This window comes from Charadrius vociferus, unplaced genomic scaffold (assembly GCF_000708025.1).
Source record: "Charadrius vociferus isolate BGI_N301 unplaced genomic scaffold, ASM70802v2 scaffold819, whole genome shotgun sequence".
In the NCBI taxonomy this organism is placed as follows: domain Eukaryota; kingdom Metazoa; phylum Chordata; class Aves; order Charadriiformes; family Charadriidae; genus Charadrius; species Charadrius vociferus.
Window position 1 is genome coordinate 262551 of NW_009650062.1, and position 20584 is coordinate 283134.

The 20584-nt window shown below is 49.0% G+C and overlaps 1 protein-coding gene across 1 annotated transcript; it reads right to left on the reverse strand.

Moving 5' to 3' along the window:
• Positions 1 to 5480: 5480 nt before the first annotated feature.
• Positions 5481 to 20459, reverse strand: LOC104292370 (endochitinase A-like). The gene is made up of 2 exons (XM_009891740.1): positions 20204 to 20459; positions 5481 to 6001 (listed from the first exon to the last, which is right to left on the reverse strand). The coding sequence occupies exons 1-2, from the start codon at positions 20457 to 20459 to the stop codon at positions 5481 to 5483; spliced, it is 777 nt and encodes a 258-aa protein (XP_009890042.1).
• Positions 20460 to 20584: the final 125 nt, after the last annotated feature.

The window sequence follows — 20584 nt, forward strand, 5'->3', positions numbered from 1 at the left end:
AGGTGGGATCCTGGGTACAGTTTATACAGTCCCCATGTGGGTGCGGAAGGGACAGGGTTTTCAGTCCTGCTCTGTAGAAACGCTGGTTAAATTTGATAGGTGCTGGTGCAGGATCCCAAGGATTGGTTCCACCTTCTTTTCCTTGGCAATCTTGTCCAACTATGCAAAAAGGCATGCAGCAGCCCTGTGTTGGCTTGCAAATGCCAGGCCAACATGCCGGCTTGGGCTGAAGTGAGTTCAAAGGAGGAGCTGATGTGCGGATCAATCCTGTTCCATGATGCAGTGGCTCGAGCTTACGTGGTCCTTTAGGGTCTTCTGAAAGGTCAAGCTTGGTGCCAGAGGCAGGACAAAATCAACGTGTTACAATTCCCAGTCCTGTTGTCCTGTAAACTCAAACTGTGTGAACCTGCAGTTATATTAGCTCTTACTTGTGTCGCATTTAGTCATTGGAGGGTCTTGAAGGATCCATTGTACTAAGTGCTGTCCACGTACGGAAGATAAAGAGTCCTTACCCTGGGGCAGCTTATACGCTCAGCCCAGATGTCTCCTGTGTGTAGTTTTAAGTGATCCAGGCACCTGAGCTTCTGCCATTTGCACAGAGAGCCAAAATGTCACTACCGGCCAGAAACAATGTGAGGTATGCATCACCGATTAAACGTTTCATCTGCTTTCAAGGGGTACTTGTTGCTTAACTTCTAAATGCAACCTGTCTTCAGCCCCTATTATATTGCTCTGGACTGCTCTTCAGGTCCTAAATCTTCTGATTTTTGTTTGGTTTGGAATGCACTGATTTACCACTAAGGAATAAATGAAAAGCAAAAGAAAACAGCAGTACTTGTTTGCAAAGGCCTTACATTGTTCTGTGTTCTGCTGCTACTGAAACAGAGGCAATAAATCCTGCTCCCTGGACAGAGAGAGGTTTTTTGGGTGGTGGCTGTGTGCAAATAAGGCCAGGGAAGATAAACAAGCAGAAAAATATTGGGTTTAGGAAATGACAGTCGAGGATGGCCAATCAACTGATGGGTCAAACCCAACAAGACACCATCAATTAGCAAAGACATATTGATATTATTTCTCCAAGGCATTTTTGCATCAACAAAGAGGGAAGAGAGATGGATCTGTGTTATGGTATCTGTGGTCAAACTTGGCTGCAACTAGGAATCTGTATAGTTTCTGTGTTTGAAAAGGGGAGTTTTGTAAAGCACTCTGCCTGTAGAAAAATGTGTCCACAGTTCCAGAAGGGCTCAGCCAAAAGGGTGATGAAAATCTGTCTGTTGGTGTCATCGTCAGAACTGGTGGAGGTGGGAACATTTGCTAATCTTGCTTATTTTAGGGGGCCTGCTTTCAGCAGCAGTTCACTTCTGAAAATGCAGCTCTGAAAACTCAACCCTTAAGAGTCTAATACAATACACGCCTCAGACTAGGCTAGAAAGAAGGATGCATTTTTCAGACTGTAGGTTCTTGCCTGCCTAATTATGATTTTCAGCTTCTTAAGATTAGGCCTTTGCTTTGTATAAATGTGACACAGAAGAAATGGCTGTGACATTGCCTGGCGTTTTCTTTTGCAGCTGGGGAGGAACCCAGCTAAACCTGCAGAGCTTCAGAGCTTGCAGAACTGATGCGGAAGGAGGATTTAGTCTCACATTTGGAAATCAAACTTGACCTCAGTTCCCCGAGCAATCAAAACTGTCGTAATTTCTCTTCCATCCAGCCCACACAGGATGGCCTGGGGACAGTCTCACTCTCAAGGGGTAACTTTTGGCACCCCGATGAAATGCGGGCTCTAGATGGATTGCTGTATCCATGCCCGAGTATGGCAAACAACCTCTATCAGCTCCGGTGGTTACAACTTTGTTGGAACCTTTCAGAACTAGGTCACAGCCTCCACTGTGGGGTTTGACTTCACTGTTCAGTTGCCTTTATAGATGCAGAAGGTGCTTGAAGCTGCATGAAACGGCCTTTGGATGAGCTCAGGACTGGCCAAAGTCTAAAACAGTTTGGCTTGCGGGATTCTTTGGAGCTGCAGCTCCAAATCCAGTTTGGGGTGGGTCCCAGTGATGTGGAAAGTGAAGCCAACTCACACTTTAGCAGGCGGAGTGCTCTCTACCACCATCCATCTTCTGGAAGAGAGAGGAGGAACTGCCTTGGGTGTTTGCAGTCCTCCAGAGCAAGGTGGGATATGGGTCACAAACAGACTGCTGGGCATGTACCAAGACATCTAGCAATGTTGTCAAAAACCCTAGCTTGGATTTCCCCATTTCCTTGGTCTGGAGACCCAGAGCTGTGTTTCTGAGAAGAACGCCATCTGCATCTTCATCCTCGGTGGGAGAAGCAGGCAGGGAAGAGCTTGGATGTGCCCTTTGTACTTCAGATGTTCTGTGGCAACAGTATGAATAATGCATATAAGTTCAATTCTTTTCTCTCTGGCCAGGGGCAAGGTGTCCCAGCTGATAAGAACTGGGAGCCCACCCTTGTTAAAGCCAGTATTAGACCCAGACCTTCATGAGATCTACTGCCTCAAGCAATTCCATTGTTCAAAGCACATTCGGTTAATTAGTACATTAACTAATTAACCTTCTCAGCATCCCAGGTAGGGAGTATCTATCTCCCAGAGGAAACAGAGGCAAAGTGACTCACTGAGACTGGATGCAGGAACTCAGCAATGCAGCTGTCTTAAGTCTGTTTTTTTTCTTCCCCAAAATGATTTTGTTGTTGCTGCTGCAGCCTTATGTACATAGTTCCCCTGAGACAGAGATGGAGGAGTCCTAAAGACACCCAAGAGAGTGCTCAGGCCCGGTGAGGAAAGGTACCACCGGATAAACCTGGAGAAGAAAAGAATCCAGCCAAATACCGAGAGAAGGCAATGTGATTCACCCACATGCTCATAGCAACTAAGGAAAAACAGCTAATGTCATTTCTCCCCATTCACAAGGAAAGTTTTCCTCATCAGCAAATGAATAAAATCCCTTTGCTTCTTACTCACATTTTCATCCACTCTAAATTTCATGAACCAGGAGCAAAATGACCCATGTGGAGAGTAGAGAGCATGTGAGAGAAGACGGTGGGGCTGTGTATGGGCTCACTGGGATGTGAAGAGACCAGAAGGATGAGACCTGAAGAGACTCCAGCAAACAACCAGAGGGGAAGCTTTGATGCTGAGGAACTCCACAGACTCAAACACATGATGATGAGCAGCTGATTTCCACTGCTTTACAACGTCGTAGGAAAAAATAGAGCTAAAGCACAAGGATAGAGTTCTTTGGCTTGCAAGACCCATGACAGCATCACAGACCCTTTCTCACAAGCCCTCATCACAAACAGAAATGGGAGTCTCGTCCTCCCCACCCAACTCTGAGCTGAAGTCAGACAGCACTCTTTGCTCTGCCTCCCATCAAATGACAATCCTTGGCAGCAAGTCTGCGTGGAAGAATGAGCACCAACTCCTGCAGTCAATGATTATTTGCCTGAGGAAGAGTCTTCTGGGGCTTGACTATGGGCCCATGTGCCTTACCAATCCTTTGCTCCTGGTTTTCGACCAGCTTTTCCTCAGGCACTAAGCCCTTCACCATGCTGGCAGCTTGAACAGCAATGTCAAGGGTGTGCCTTGAATGAGAGCTCTGGTGAGGCTACAGCAGCAGCATCTGAAAGCAGAAAGCACCAAGAGCAAGTGGCTTGTCCTGCAGAAGGGACTCCTTGCATAACCACATCTTAATCTACCACCAGTTTAGTAAGCCTGCAGCGGTACCCAGATTGGAGGCTACAAAAATATCCCCCTGCTCAGCAACTCCTCCCTTGTCCTTTGTAAAGCTCCAGCATTTTAATCGTATTCACACCTCCCTCTCCTAACACAAATCATCTCAGCCCTCTCAGTAACCCAGGTCCACAAAACCTGTGCATTCCTAATCTCCTTCCCTCTCTTCCGCAGTCAGATCCCTTCCACACCATGCTAATAAGCCTCCCAAGCGCACACACCCTCTTGTTTACTCTTAAGTTCTTATTCCCATCTTTCACCCTATGCACACCCCACAGCCCCCATTTGACTAAGAGATACTGAATAAGCAACTACTGCTGAGGGGCTATATGCAATTTTGTGTGGGCTATTAGTATCTTCAGCAATTCCAGCCCCATGCGTGTTCCTAATCCCCTATTGCTCCATCTCCACACCCACCAGGAAGGTGCTGCCCAGCTGATCCAGGGGCCCTGTTATTGGGAAAGGTGAAACACCCTGTCTTGTAGCATGCCCTGACTCATTCATAGTAAGTTTTAACTTAGAATAAGGATAAAAATAAAGTTCCTCAGTTTATTAGGGTTTTTTCTAGAAGAAAGTATTGGTTTCAGAGCAGCTGAAATTGTTTCTCATTCCAAGCTTCAAAGTAACACACTGCATGTGGCCATTTCTTGATCTATGGCTATAGGCATCCTTGGTCTTCATCTATTGCTAAAGGCCCTTTGGTCTTTATTCTGCAAGCTGCCTTGATGTTTCTCCTGGAAGAGTATTGCTCAAGAAATGCAATATTCTTTCAGTACAAAGGCTAAGGTTTTCAAATGAGCCTTGTCTTCCCAAATCCTATTATAATAAACACAACTTGGATTTCTCAAATGCCTTCAAATTTCCCAAACTACAAGGTTAATATAAAGCACACAAACCTACCTCTGAGGTCATATGGCTCCCCACCAAGCCCATGTGAGAAGTTAGGATGGGCAGGCACTTGATAGAGTGGGTTACAGGTGATATTTATTTTCAGGGACTAGTAAATGCCAGCAAATTCCTAAGCAATACATCCATAACAATTTTCACCTGGAGATGTTAGGTTACTTTGCAGAAAGTTGGTGAGGATCAGATGGTGAGGAATAGTGCTTGTTAAAAAAATCTTAAGATTTGTGGTTTCTTCACAGGATAATTCAAGATGTTGGCATTATGCTTTTGCTCTGAATTACTCTGCGGGGAAATTGTCCTCCCCACTGACTAGATAAAGCTTAGCAGGTCCAGCCTCCAGTGCTTAAATTTATCCCACATGAATATGGCACAAAGTACCTTGTCCGATTAACAACCCTCCTTATGGGATTTTTCCTACAAGTTCTGTAACACCTTCAAAACTGTGCTAGGTTTTGGCATTTCCAGTTCCCTGCATCCTTAGGGAATAGGGCTTGTAACTGGGAACTCTTACCCATCCTAAATCCTGGGAATAATCCTGGTTTTTACCACTTGTCTTGCCTACAGAAGCAGAAAGCCCAGGAGGTGTTTGCTTTGTGTGCTCCTAAGGGTCTTCCCATGCTGGGTAGTCGCAGGATGAGGTCGTGAGGTGCTTCCCGTGCTCTACCAACCTCTTGTCTGGTTTTGGTCAGGGCTTGAAGGGATTTCACCTCTGTGGTGGAGCCTCCTGTGGTGCCTTCATCTCTGCAGCTTGTTGGCTGCTTCAGTAAGGCTGCTAACTAGGAGCTCAGCTCTGTGCTCTAGGGAGAAGAAGGTCCAGGGGGTTTCACTCCACACTTCTCTGGTCTCTCAAGCTGTCGGCGTGCTGTTTGGCTGGGCAGTTGTGGTGTTGGTCTGTGGAAGGGCAGAAAGACAGGGAAAAGTCATGGAGTTTGTGAGGTGCTTTGCAGGCATGGGGTGCTGCTGGAGAGAGCCAGCCGGTCACTGGGCTGAGAGCTCGGTGCGGCTCAGCATCATCCTTGATGTTCTTGGAGGGTCGGGGACAGACCTGTCCCCGGGTTACAGGCAGGAACCAGGCAGCTGCCTGCACTGTCCCTGGTGTGCCGGAGAGCGGGGAGGCGTCGTTGCGGGCCAGCCCAGACCCTGCACGGGCCCCGGCCATGCAGCTCCCTTTCAGAGGCAGGCTCAGGGAGCAAGCGAGGGAACCTCGGATTGCTCCTCCCCAGGCCTCCTCCCCACAGATGCCATTAGGATCCGGGTTGTGGAAGCCATGCTGCCGCTGAACCACCATCCCCAAGGCCTCCGGGTTCCTCTCCCCCTCCCCGCGGGTGTTATTTACACCATTTCCTGCCCAGGGAAGTTCAGGAGTTTGACGTTACCGGGTTGGTTTCCTCTCTCCTGCCTGGCTCCCATCGGGAGCTCCAGCAGAGCCCGAGCCCTGCGGTACCGGTGGTGGCCGGGCAGGAGCCTGCGCATGCCAGCGGGGAGGATGGAGGTGCCAGCTGGGCCCGGGGGAGGAAGCGTAACCCCTTTCAGGCCAGACACCTCGAGCTCAACCGGCCTGGGATGGCTGGAAAAGCCGACCCCACGTCCGTCCCTCCGCATGGGTCCTGCAGTGGGGCTGGACCCACTCGGCCCCGGCGGGAGGAAGGGAGGACGCGCCTGGGCATCGCTGCAAAGCTTTTGGGTTCCTGCCGAATCGACGCCCTCCCCTCTCCCTCCCTCTCCCCCCCTCATCCTTCCCGCCTGCTCCCGCCTGGCCTGCGTCTCCCCTCCCTTCCCTTCTCCCTCCCATCCCGCAGCAAACAAAATGGCTGCTGCATGGCCATTTTGTTTTCTGTCTGGAAGGGGGAAGCCAGGACGCTGGGACTTGGCTCTTTTTTGGAGGCTGCGGCCATGTTCGAGCCCAACTCTCCCGTCTCTACGTGGCACCGGCTGTAGCGAGAGAGAGAAAGAGAGAGAGAGAGAGAAAAAAAAAGGACCTTTTGGAACGAGACCAAAGTCAGAGGCAGAGAGTGGGTAGTTTTGGCGTATGTTGAGCACTGAAAATGCCTGGAATTGCCAAACTGAGCTTTTGTATTAGCAGCGTAAGGCTACTCGGTGCATGCAGAGCCGCGGGGCTGCACGGTATAGCCGGATGGAAAGGTTTGTTCGCTATATTCAATAAAACAGCCCTCCTTTCTTCTGTATTTATAAAGTACCAGAGAGCACTGTTGTCTAATTTGTTTTTGGACAGGCGGATGGTTTTACACATCGGCTTGGTATGATTAGAGCCGGTCATTGCTGGACGGTAGCATTTTAACCTGTTGTGTGTCCTCTTGTTTTTGGTGAATACATGATCTGACCTTTCCACTGATCTGGCAGTGCCTGGATGTAGCGGATGCGGTCCGGAGGATTTATTTTAGGGATTTTTTTGTTTTGTTTATTGCCGCCTTGCCTTGAAAGTTTTCATCTCGGGAGTACAAAAACTTAATTTAAATATTAAAAGAAATAGCTGTTCTTGGCTTTTTAAGCCCTTGCTTTTCTTCCGAGGATGGAGCTGTACTGTGATAACAAGCTGTTTACTGCACCAGCGTGTGTACCCTGCACACGTTAAGGTGTGATACACGACAGAGACGCCATCAACAGTAACATGCCTTGAAAGTTTAAGGGAACTTGGTGGCGTTACCATACAATTTTGCGCAGAAGCATGGCAAAAATATCAGAACATGCGCCAAATAAAAGCGATTTTTTTTTTTTTTTTAAAAGTGATTCTGCATTTCCTTCAGTAGCCTGGATGTCTTGGAGTTAGTAGTCACGTCTCTTCGTTCATGGCCGATCAGAGGAACAGATCTCTGTCCGGGGGCATGGTGGGGGGGATCGGGCTTTGATAAGGCATCGGTGTTGGGGTGATCATCCTCCCTTTCCGTGAGGGGCTGCCCGGACATCTGGAAAGACGCAGACACTTTCAGAGAGGAGCTGGGAAGGAGAGCAGAAAGAGGGGAAATCGCTTTTCTTGCACAGAAAGGTATTTGCCTCCATATCTGCTTGGTTTGCTTACAAACAGCCGATGTCGAGAATTGCACGGGTGATGGTGGTCCCGGAGCCGGGGCTGCATGGGTGGGCGCTGGACGGGCAGTTCGCGTTGCAAGTTAAATGTTTTGGTCCAAATCAACATTAGGGGTGGACGTTACCTGCGCACTTTTCGTGAGCAGCTTTTGAACTGAACGTTGAGAAGGAAAACAGTATTAATGGAAGAGTTTTATAGAGTATTCCGGGGAAGGATCTTCTCGCTTTATATTTTTGAGTTAACCTATAGAATTGAGCAGGGACCACGTAAAAATAAAGCAAAAAGATATTTTTTCTCTTATATCTCTTGATTTTTAGTATTTTGGAGAAATCATTCTATGAAATAATAGCGCCTATTTCAGTGTAACAACAAAAATTCTGGGATTTTTTTTTTTTCCTTCGGGCGACTGTAAATTATATGCTAATTTACAAGGAAAATACACTAACGTTTAGAATAAACATTGCGTTTGTGGCCACCTTTAATAACGGATTTATGACAGGTTAATAAAAGATGAATCGTGTAACAATCAGGTTACAGATGCCTGTATTATAAATAACAATACCAGATTCATTAATGATGATCCAGATGTTTATAAACATCTGAAAGGACTTGAGGCAACCCCTAACAGATGAGGAGCTATTTATTAAGATACCTGCTAATCATTTATTAATAAACAAATATTACGGCAATGTTGATATGAAATATTACCTATGTCATTAAAAGAGCATGGAGGGAAAGCATTGCTGAGACACGGGGGCTGTTGCAGGAATTAACTTTAAATATTTTTACTTCCATTTCCCATCCCCTATTTGCAGTACCTTTGATTAACTCTTTCAAAGCGTGATATTTTAATATTGACTCCAGGATCGGGTGTCAGGGAAGATGGCTGGCCTTGCTTTTTCCCCTGAGAGGTTTGCCTGGCCTGTGAGAAGTTAAAAGCAATTTGTCCTTGTGGATGGTTTGGCAAATGTAATTTTTTTGCTTTCCAGTGGCACGGGCTGTGTTCAAGATGTTTTTTTGGGCCGTCTGCTGCTTTTTTCCCGAGTGGGTTCCTCACTGCCGGCCGGTAGAGTTGCGCGGCTCTGAACGGTGCTGGATGTGGATGCACACCTCGGCAACGTTGGGGAGCTATTGAAAACCTTCCCCACCTCTTATTACTTATTTTGGTTTTGGGGTGGCTTTTTTTTTTGTTTGTTTGTTTTGTTTGCATGGGGGGTCTGTTTGCTTGTTATTTCACCACTCCAGCAACGCGGCAAGGCAAGGACGTGAAGTCACGACCGGCTTCCCTACAGGCAAAGCTGAGGAAACAAAATGGCTGACGGTCAGCCATTTTGTGCCAAGGCAGCCGGCTGGCTGCTGGCAGACTTTGCCTTGGTCAGGGCCGCTTCTGCCCCAGCCCAGCTCCTGCTCCAGGAGGCTGAAAAGCCTCTCGGGGACGCGGGGCCCTGATTTCCCACTGAGAAGCCCTGGCTGTCCCCGGCACATTTTGGCACCGACACGCGGGACTGCAGCTATACAAAGGCTGAAAGCAGTGTCTGCTTTTAAAGGAGCGACTTTGTTGTTTTATGGTTTCCTTCTCCCTCCTCCCCCCTCCTCCATTTCATTCAGCGCTCCTTAATAAACCAGATCAGCTCCTCAAAGCTTCGGAGCCTTTCCAGCTACTCTCCGAGGCGGGCTCCGCACCTCCCCGTTTTAAAGGCAGAGACTTGGCCGTGCTCGGGCATCTTTGGTCTGCAAATGCGTCAAATTTTGGGGGGGACACCAGCTTGGGTTGGCTGGTGGGGGTCATCACGAGCTGCCCCGAGCCCTGCTAACCAAAGAACAGTTGTAGGTCACCTCTCCCTCCCAAAAACGAGCCTGAAAGCTGGACTGGAAATGCCTTTTTTTTTTTTTTGCCAGCCTGGAGGATCTTGCTGTGATGAAACATATTTATCCTTTACCTGCCAATTTTCCTCACCCCTCCAAGCACCTCTAGACGGCAGGACTGTGCTGTGGCACACAGGGACCTTCCTGCAGTCTCTCGCAGAGACTGACCGAGCTTTTTCACAAAAATTAAATTTGGCTAATTTTGAAGGATTCATGGGAATCTGGAAGGGGAAAACTGCAGTGCCACTACCTTAAGGGCTGCACAGAAAACAGTGTTTTTCAAAGAGGTCTGGTTCTTAGCAGCCAAGTAACCAAAAATCTTCAAAAAATGGGCTTAAACAACTGAGAAGACAGTGAGAGGCTTTGAGGTATAGGCTTCTGACTCCTACAGACCCTGTAGGCTATTTTATCCAGAATTTTGCATAGCTACATCGCATTCAGGCACTTGTAGATCTAATGCTTCAGCAGCGATGTGCTCGAAGGGAAGGTTTTGTGTCTGGAAAACAGGGTAGAGCTGGAACGCAGCTCACTTTGGCGATTGCCGTGGGATTTTTGCTGAGAACCTCAGTAGATATAGAGTTTGCACAAATCTAGCGGCTGCATGGGTATATGACTAATTCATAGTGCCTCTTTGTGAAACCCCAGCGGGGTTTTACCATTGAGCTGTTATCCAGTATGTGTGTGATCTTCTCTCTCTCAGGATCTATGATTCTCCTGCAGATATTAAAATGGAACATCACTTTTTCCCTCTCTGTCAAAGACTGTCGGGAGAGGTGGATATCGATCTGTCCTAACGCAGTTAGGCAAGCCATTGCCCTGGCACTGCGACCAGAGCAGGACTTCCCAAGGCTGGTTCCAGCGTCAGCTTTACCATGGACTTGCTGTGTGATCTTTGGCAAATTTGATCATCTCTCTCTTTCTCCTTCTTTCCCCATCTTTTGTCTTGATGGTTTCGACCACAAGCCATCCAGGAGAGGGGCTTGCTGTTGTTGCAATTCATACAGCACAAATGAGTGTGACAGTGATACTAAGGATGGGATGGATGGTCATAGTGATCCTTACCAGGCATAGTGTTTCTAAATCCTCCTTTCTTCATGGATCCTGGCAAGATTAGGGTTGCAGAGTCAGCAGCTGGGTATTCCCGAAACCTATACTCATTAAGACAATTATAATAATTAAATCTCCTGTTTTCAGGATTACTTATAGAAGTCAGAAGGGATTTTTTTTTTTCCTCTCCATGTATAATTAGATCTATGTGAACTAGGAATTATTTAATGTAATTTCCCACCCACTGTTTGAGGTTGGCCGAAACGCCTGTTCTCTGCAATGATTTCAAGAGTGACCTTTTAAATGCCTGGCCTATACATCTTGCTTACACGCTTAAAATGGTATAAGCCACCCATTCCCACCACGGGAATCAGGAAAAATTGTCCCTTCAGGTCAGTTGCCAAGAGAAGATGAGCGTCCTCTGCTGTATGCATCACCTGATGTGATCATCTGGGCCACCCACCTCCCCAGTCCTCTACCATTGCAGCAACTACTGACTTTCTTGCCACCATGATCCTTTATGGTTGATGCCTGTGGCACTAGCTTAATTTTTGGGAAGCTGAAACACTTTAGTCTAAACGAATACTTCTGTCCCTGTGGAGACAGTGTGGCCTGTGACAGACTGGATGGAGCTTTGATCCTGATTGTAACCTGGGTGGGTATTGCACGTGCTAAGGAAGAACGAGCAACCTCTATGCATCACTTTTTATGCCAATAAAACAGGAAGAATAATATTTCCCATCAGAAGGCTGTTTGGAATGCAAGGTACTTGGCACTGTGGATGGGCTGCGTACTTAAATGCTACAGGAATCAGTCCTGCAACATTGATTTTTTGACATTTTTTATACTCTCTCACACTAGGAGAGGCCTGGGCCAGATGGCCTGGCACAGTAGGTCATCCCTGGTGAAGGCTGAGTTTGTCAAAGGAAATTAAGAGAATTACCTGGACTGCGTTGAATGCCAGTGAGAAGGACTTCTGGACAGCTCTGCAAAGGAACAGGGCCATGTTCCAAACCTTGCTGCAAATATATCTTTGTACCCCAGGCCATCCTAAACTCTCACCTGTAGGATCCCAGCTACAACAGTTCACCAAACCTTTGGGAATTTCACTTATTTAGGCTGCTGCCTGTAAGCTGTGGAACCACAAAGCATTAGGCAGCCTTGGTCCCTTTGGGGACTTCTGCCTTAGTGCCTTTCCCACCACAACGCTCAGCAGATGTTTGGGGAGGCTGGGGACCCCCTTGCTGAGCTCTCGTGGGAAGTCCTCCTTTGGGTCTCTGCTGTGCTGCACACGCAGCCCGCTTAATGTGCTACTGGTGGCTCCCTTTGCGCTACGGCTTTCTTTAATCTTCAAGGGGAATTCTTTCTCATTGCAAAAGAACCTCATGCGTTTCTTTTAAACTACCAACTTAATACCTTGCATCTGTATTTGGGTGTGCAGAGAATGAAAAAGCCTCAGAAGGTGAGCCAAGGGCTTGGGGGGAAGCCAGTCTGTCTCAGATCCATGCTAATATTGCCTGGCTGTGCTATAGCATTAAAGGGACACCAAGCCTGCATGTTGCACTCATTTGTTTAGGAAATGAGATCTGCCTTGATGTACTCGATACTATTACATTTACAGCCTAAAAGCTTCCTTGTACTCAGTTATTTCTAATCTGCTCAATTCTCTGGAGTGCATAGCAGCTAAATTGATGGATTCTCTTATCTGGTCTGGCAGGTTTGTTCTAGATACGCTGTGTGTTCAAGAGGTGAGGTCAGCCTGGCTGTACGTTACTTGGCGTTACTGCAGTTCCAGAAGGGACGCGCTATCTGTGTGTATGGCCCCGGGTTCAAAGGGGAGGGCTGCTGCTTCCGCAAGCCCTTGGGTGCATAAAGTTTGCAGCCAGTGCGATTGCCAAGGATAAAGTATAGTCCGAGTGGACTGAAGGAGGTTTAAAGAAGGAAAGGGAGCTCCAGGATGAGGTCGGGTATGAGCGTCCTTTTCCCTAACGTCGTGAAGTCTGATGAATTTTCATGCATTTCTCTTCACAGGAGCCGCAGAGCAGCTGATGCCTGGATAAGGATCATCTCATTGCCTTAGACTGCCACGGTCCCAAGCTGTCCTTGAGGCTGAGGTAGTAGATTGAATAGTTGTGGAGTCCGATCCTCCCTTTGAGCTAACTATACAATCTACTGTCTTTCCTAAGGAGACAGTCAGGTCTTCAGTTCTCATCATCTATTTCTATACCAAGCATGGAGGCAGGTGGTGCAAGCCATGCAAAACCCGTGATATGGCCGTGAATCAGGCGAGACCTCTGTACTGCTCTGTGGAGGTGAGGTAGTAGGTTGTATAGTTTGGTGGGAGGGATTTTATCCCATTTCAGGTGATAACTATACAGTCTATTGCCTTCCTTAAAGAGCAGCAAAACCACCAGAGGACTGGCTCCGCCACAGAGCTCCTGAGCCATCACTTCTTTCTGTTGAGGATACCAAAACACATCATGGCGTTGTTGAACAACTCAGTGGGTCTTCTCTTACGGCATCCAGGATTGCATTCTTCCAGGGACCGCTCTGTGCCTCGGCTGAATGAGCATGGAGCCACCTACTTACAGAAAATCTACCTCTGTTTAATGGGTGCAAGAGAAACAATGAAATGAGTTGGTGCATCACCTCCTGGTGTTCAGTTTTGTGGTTTTTTTTTCAGGAGATGGGCTCAAGTTGTAAAAGGTTTAAGTGTGCTGTTCTTTTCTGGTCTGTCCTCGAGTCTGCAGGGGATTGGATACTTTGGTATAAAGAGGATCAATCTGAGTTTACAATTTAAGTTGCATCTAATTCTGAAGTTTGGGTTAGGAACTAAATCCAAGAGCAAGCTTAGCCTGTGGACTCAAAGGCCTGGGAGCTGATCAGGTTTGGCTGGTTGGCCCCTGCTCAGGAAGCACATTCTGTTTTGGACAAGTTCCCAGCTCGCCCATGGTATAGAGTCAGAGGGTGGTTCTTTCTGATTTGATAATCCATATCAGCCTAACTCACTTATACGCAAACCCTGGCGAGGACATTAGGGCTCCTGTGTATTTACACAGAATAAGCCAACGATTCATATTAACACCCTGTCCTGGTGGGGAGACAGGTAAGGAAGAGATGCAAGCCAAAGGGAACAAGTCCTAATCCTTCTGGGCTCCCAGGCAGGTACCACGGTCATCTGACAACAGACATGTGAGAAGGCAGCAAGCTTCAGAGCTCTGGCACTCATCAAGGGACAGGGAATCGTTATTTCTTCTCTTTCTTAGGAGCAGATAGGACCATCCCTCTGCCATGTTCCAAAGTAAGCAGGATCAAGACCGTGAGTGGAGCTGTAGCACAATCAGGGCTGCATCAGTTCTTCACCACTGAAGGACACCTCAGGCCATTATCACTGCCATCTCACTGTCAGGGAAACGCGTGAGATCCGAGACATCGGGGAGCGAGGGCAACCAGAGGACACCTTCTCAGATGAAGTGGGAGGAAGAGAGCTGCTAAAAGAAATTGGAGCCCTCAAATTTCACCCTGAGCAAATGCACAGGGAGGCCCAGGCCTGACTGCTTGGACCGTGGGACTCCCCAAAACAAAGCAGCTTCTTTAAGGCTCCTCTGCTCCCTGGGATGGGGCGTAGCTCCAGCAAAGCTGGGATGCGACTTCCTCAGGCTGGGCAACAGCTGGTGGGTGGGGATGCCGCAGTGTCTAGCGGCGAAGGAATGCAGTCCTCTCTTCATAAATCTGGCTCTTCAGCAGTCCTGGCGACTTGCTGCGCCAAACTACAGCTTGGTCCTCTTAGATGCGTTATTATCCTCTAGCTGCTTGCTAAGGGGCAGGAACTCCTACCCACAAATTGCTTGGAAGGTACCAAAATAGCACCACAAGCATGGGAACAGAGCGGCGTATCCACTTCATAGTTAAGAGGTATCCCCCAGAAAAGAACTAATCCTGTCTGTCCCACATGAATTGAGTTCAGTCCCCCTCCACTGAATTGATGTTAAGGCAGAGAATCTCAAGCAGTGCAACCGCATGAGCTGGAAGCCATGAATAAAATATTACTGGAGATACTCTCTTATGAAAATAAACTTGTTTTGACTTTTTTAAAAACAGTGTCTTTTTACTGCCTTGAAGTGAGCTTGGCTGGTGAATTGGCACCTCTAGAGGGGCGGCCAGCGTTCCTGTGTGTCACTGACCAAATTCTCCATTTGACCAAAAGCCTGAGCATGAAAGGAAAGCCACAGTCAGGACACGATGAAGATGTGGGGCAGATTGGGTTGGCCAAGAAGGTGAGACCATCTGTTTTGGCTGTCGGCAGGTGCTTTCCTGGGCCAACCCGAATCCTACCACGAAGCCCTCACCTGCTTCCTCACCCTCAGTCAGCTCAAGGGCTGCAGGCTGGGCTTCTCTCTGCCTTGGGTGGTCCTCGCTATAAGCACGTTTATACAACAGGAGAACACAGGAACCTCCAGGCTCCACTAACTCACCATCTTGTCTCCAATAAATCACAACTAGGGCTCAGAAACACGCTGAGGCAATATTTACTCTCTAACGTTTCCTGGTATATGGGAAAGGGCAGCCTCTGCCCAGGAGGAGGGTTGGCTGGTTGTCTCTGAGCTTGTAACTACGGATATTTGGGACACCCAGCTAACTCCAGGATGCCCAGGCACGTCTCAGCGCAGCAGCAATGCCATCACCATCCACAATGGCAAGGAGGAGCAGCCGCCTTCTTTTAGCCAAAAGCAGCCAAGAAACAAGAGGGAGAAAGGTGGGTCCCCACGAGCACCCCTGGGGACACCACGGGGCGAACGTGCTTTCAGCCCAAATACTCAGAGGGAATATTGGGCTGGACCTCCCAGCAGCATGGCCCCAGTTGCAAATCCCCCGGGAAAGTGTACGTGCTTACCCTGACCCTTCCAACTCACCACGTTCACGGGAGCTTCAGTGACCTCACAAAGCTCCGTGACCTCTCCTCACTCAACCTGCAGTGGGTACATCCCTCTCCCTGCTGGGAAACAGGACCTGAGGTTGTGGGGGAACCAAGCAGAGGGGGTTAATGCAGCAGCCAAGCCTTATAAACACCACAAATCCCATGGTTTTAACCCAACTGACCACAGCTGATGGTTAAATGCCTCCTCCACCACACTGCCAGGACCCAGCAGCACCTCTGCCAGGGTCTTGGCTCCATTCCCCGCCGCCAGGAGTTCCCTGCCAGATCACCCCAATGCCAGAGCATCCTTCATGCCAATCCCAGAAATGGAGTGGAAACACTGCAAAAGTCTCCCTTGCATGTTTTGTGTCCTCCCCTCTGTGTCATACCCTGCCCCTGCCATGCGGTCACCTTCCCTAAACCCCCCTAATTTAGGATTAAACCACCCCAAGGGCTCAGCCCTGCTGTCCTGGGGTGCAGGGGGAGGAGGAAAGGGGATTTGCGTTCTGGTTTTGAATTTTCTGTTACAAGGAACTCTATAAATAAGCCCTTGCACAACTATGTGTCTCCAGAAGTCAAAACCTTAAGGAAAACAAAGCTCAGCAGTATTTAGAAGGTTCACTTAGCCCCCAAATCATGATAAAGTATTTAAATCCTGTAATTATTTTGATGGGCTTCTGCTAACACTGTTAATCAGCAGCACTGTTGCTCCCAGCTCCATAACGGCTCTCAGCAGGGTGGGGGATCAAGCAGTGCAAAAAATCAGCTGTTGACCAAACGCCCTGATTTTGCTGGGAGGAAAAATGCTTTTCTGCTCCTTTTATTGTTCGTAGGGAATTAACACTGCAGTCTCCTTCACCCCGATGCAAAACCAGTCACGGTCCTAAAACGCTCTCCCAGCTCCATCCCATACAACAGGCGGAGAGCAGCCGCTCCGGCTGTATTTCTATCATCTGTCCCTAACCCAAGGCTGGCTTTTTTTCCCCCGAAAGCAGCTCAGCAGCAGGAGCTCAGCCTGCAACGACAGCCTACAGCAGCCACGGCACCTGGGCAGGAGGTTATTTTTAATCTGATTCTTAACTACATCTGATGCCTGTGATTAAATAAAGCACTAAACTCTCTGTAGGGTTCTGCGTAGCGAGTTCAGAGCTGCCCAGTTCTCTGCGGTGTCTCTCCCACTGCCATCTGCCGGTCACCGTTTAGCTGGGCTAGCGGTGACCATGACCTAAAAAAACCCCGCAGGCATCTGGTTCCCTGCGGGAGAGCTGGTGCTGCTGGGCTCCCGCAGCGGGATTTCAGGGCGAAGGGAAAGGCAGAGCCGCAGGGCAGCCTCGCCGGGCAAAGCAGGGCCAGAAGGATGGGGAAAAGCAAAAAGCAAAGGTCTGATCCCAGCGTTGCTCCCGTGCTGCCAGTTTACACCGTGCAAGGCCTTTTCTCCCCGTGCTGCTCAGGGCTGGGTGATGTTCTGCAGGGAAAATGCTGCAGAAGCACGGGGTCTGAGGACGCACGCTCGCATTTAACTTCTTTCTTTGCTCCAAAGATGAAAAAGTGTGTGTTGGGGAGGGGGGGTGGGGGGAGAGGCTGGCTGCAGGGTCTCTCAAAACAGGGAACCAGAAGCGCTCCAGCCATAATTTTGATCTCTTTTTTATCTCTGAGCTCTCTCCCTCTTGCTTTCCTTGCCCAAAAATTCCTGGTGGGGACACATTTTTGCTTTGCACTCAGCTGGGCGCTCCGGGAATATTCCCTACGTCATCTTCAACCTCCTCCTCCTCCTGCTGCTTTTACACAGGCTTAAAAACATTACGTTGCAACCTTGCAAAAACCAGCACCCGGATGCTTTTGGAAAGCCAAAAAAACCCCACCCTCCAGCAACCCCAGGAGCCACGATGCCTTTTAGGAATTCCACCTCAGGAAACAATCAAGAGCATTTTTACAGACAGAATCTGCAGGGCCCAGGACTCCAGATGCCCCAGCGAGACACTGCACGCCCCACAACAGACTTTCACAACAGGATTTATTCAGTGCGTGCTCTGGGGATGCGCAGGACACAGCATCGTGGGGGAGGACATGAATATGGGCCATTCTCCACCTCATCCGTTTAAGAAACCAAAGGATGCTGCAGCCAGAGAAGGAACTATATCTTCCAGTCCCTTCCACCGGTCTGCAAAGCTTGTCACATATTTAACACACCTCTCTGGGAATCCTTATGTGAAGGGAGCAGAGACACGGGGGAATAAAACACACAGTGTCCCAGACAATGAAAGTCGCCTTCCAACAAGTCCTAGAACCACCGGTAACCTCTAACATCATTCACTTGGCTCTCTTGAGCTCAATTTGTACCAGCACACGTGATGACTTGTTTCTCCTGGACTGGGTTCCACCACACGCAAAATATATGTCAACCGGGATCTGTATCTAAATTCAAATACACTTAAGTTATGCAAAGAAGGAAGCCATGCAGAAGAAAGCCATATGAAGGAGCCGGTAACTCCTCTTTAGCGCTGAAGGTTTTTCTTCTGTGCACGCACACACGTGCAGGCACACGCGTAAAATCAAGTCATGGCAATGGACTAACTGTGGAATGGGTACATGCAGCAGAGAGCAGAAGGGCGGAAGGAGGAAGGGTTGCAGAGGTGTGAGGAGGAGAAAGGAGTACCTCTGGGTGGTACTGGCCACAGCTGTACCACCACCAGGAAGGAAATAGAAATCCTCTCCTGTGGAAGAAAAAGAAGCGCAACTCTTTTTGAACAAGGAGGGAAGAGATGAAACTTCTCCAAAATTGAGACAGACACACCAGGAGGGGAAAAGCACATTTTTGTTGGAAACTCATCCTGACAACCACCAAATCCAACCACCATGTCTCAGCTACAGACAAACGCCCAAACCAACGACCACGTCTCATCACCACTCGGGTTTCCAAGTGATTCTGCTTTCCCTGGGGACACGGTGTGGCAGGGCCTGCCAGCCACACAGGTGGGTGGGACAGCTCATCATTTCCAGTTTGGAAACGGACCACAAGCCCAGGCTGGCTGGGAAGAAAGGAGAAGCGTCCAAGGTCACCAGCGTTATGGCAGACACCCTCCTGCCCTTGGGTCTCCTCAGGAAGGGGACCAAGTTCCCATGGGACTGCCAGCTGCCCTTGGCTCATTGGGGTTGGAGCAGATAAGGCAGCGTAAGAAGAGAGCGTGTCAACCTGAAGTGTCCATGGTGTCTCCCAAGCCTACCAGGGTTGTGGAACAACCAATGCTGAAGAAAGCCTTGGTGACTGGTGCAGGGACAGCTGAGAAAGACCATTCAAAGCAGAAGGCCCACCAGGATGACACTGGGTAGGAGGAACAGTGAAAGCCCCAAGCAGGTACTGGGAGCTCCAGCCGTGGGCTGATCCATGCTTGTCTGGTCTGAGTTTGTCTCCAGTTCTTCAGTGTCCAGTGTACCTGCTGGCAGAAGAGAAGAAAAGGTGGAGTTACAGGGGAAGATCTGGGCAAAAGAGAAACTCCCGCTCATGCAGGTCCACCAGTGACGTGCACCAAGACATGGCGAGGTGCGGGGCAGCAGTGCACCGATCCAGCGAAGGCATGACACAGCTGGTGGGTTAGTGGGGAGCAGGCTGTGAACAAAACCATGCTTCACGAACGAGACATCCAACCAGCCCCTTTCATTGTTAGAGTAAAGAGTGAGGAAAAGGTTGGTGCCACATACGAGAGGAGGATCCAAAGGACCAGTTTGATACTGGTTCCTCCCAAGCGCTCTCCATGCTGCTTGGGGATCACTGAACATCTGAGTGTCCATGCCAGGACAGACTCCACAATTACCTTACCTGAGAGGGAGGTCTGGAAAGCAGGGCTCTGCCCTTTTTTTTCTTTGGAAGATGATGTTAAGCGCAAGAAGGTGGGCTCTTCAGGGCTGAAGACCACTGACTTTGAGGGAGTTATGAGCTCAGCTTTATTGAAACCTAACTTGATGTCTGGAACAATTTGGCTGAGGGATGGAGGTGGACTGGAAAAGGCTGATTGCTCTTTCTCATCCTCTTTGACACCTTTATTTGTTTCTGGGACTGATTTGGGGCTGAAAGCTGTGCCCATGCTTTCTAATAAGACCGGATCTTCTGTAGTTAAGGGACTAACAGGCTCTCCAGTGTCTGCCTCTACTCCTGGAGATACTTTATAATCCAGGTCTAAGGTGGGCTCAAAGGAAAGAGTTAGCTCGGTCACCTCAGTAGGATCGGGTCTTTCTGTTTCAGTGTGTTCTGGCTTTGTGGTTGTGGCTGTTTTCAGTTGTGTCTTTGCTGTTGTGGTGGGTGCTGGTGTTGTAGTGGTGAGTTTTGGCTTTGCTGATGCAGTGGCAGATGTTGGCTTAGCTGTAGTGGTGGTGGATGTTGATATGGGAGCTGTTGGCTTGGCTGTAGCAGGTTTTGGCTTAGCCACAGTTGTGGTGGGTTTTGGTGTGGTGGGTGTTGGCTTGACTGTGGTGGTGGGTTTTGGTGTGGTGGGTGTTGGCTTGGCTGTGGTGGTGGTTGTGGTGGGTTTTGGTGTGGTGGGTATTGGCCTGGCCGTAGCAGTGGTTGTGCTGGGTGTTGGCTTGGCTGTTGTGGTGGGTTTTGGTGTGGTGGGTGTTGGCTTGGCTGTAGTGGTGGTTGTGGCGGGTTTTGGTGTGGTGGGTGTTGGCTTGCCTGTAGTGGTAGTTGTGGCGGGTTTTGGTGTTGTGGATGTTGGCTTGGCTGTAGTGGTAGTTGTGGCCGGTTTTGGTGTGGTGGGTTTTGGCTTGGCTGTAGTAGCGGTTGTTGGCTTGGCAGAAGTGGTAATTGTGGTGGGTTTTGGTGTGGTGGGTGTTGGCTTAATGGTAGTGGTTGTTGTGGTGGGTTCTGGCATGGCACCTGTTAGCATGGTGGGCTTTGTCTTGGCAGCAGTGGTGGTGGGTGCTGGCATGGTGGGTTTTGGCTTGGCCATAGATGTGGTGCTTGCTGGTGCTGAGGGTTTTGGCTTGGCTGGGGTTGTTGTTGGGATCGTGGTGGCAGGGTTTGGCTTTGCTGTTATTGTGGTGGGGGGTAGGG

Bases quoted from the DNA above. Each gene is read 5' to 3' on its own strand.
- LOC104292370 (XM_009891740.1), bottom strand. From the start codon at position 20,459: ATGCCAGCACCCACCACCACTGCTGCCAAGACAAAGCCCACCATGCTA. The intron at 6,002-20,203 runs GCAAGCCAACAC...TTCCCTGGGCAG, and splicing joins CGCCACAACTACCACTACAG to GAAATGGTGTAAATAACACC.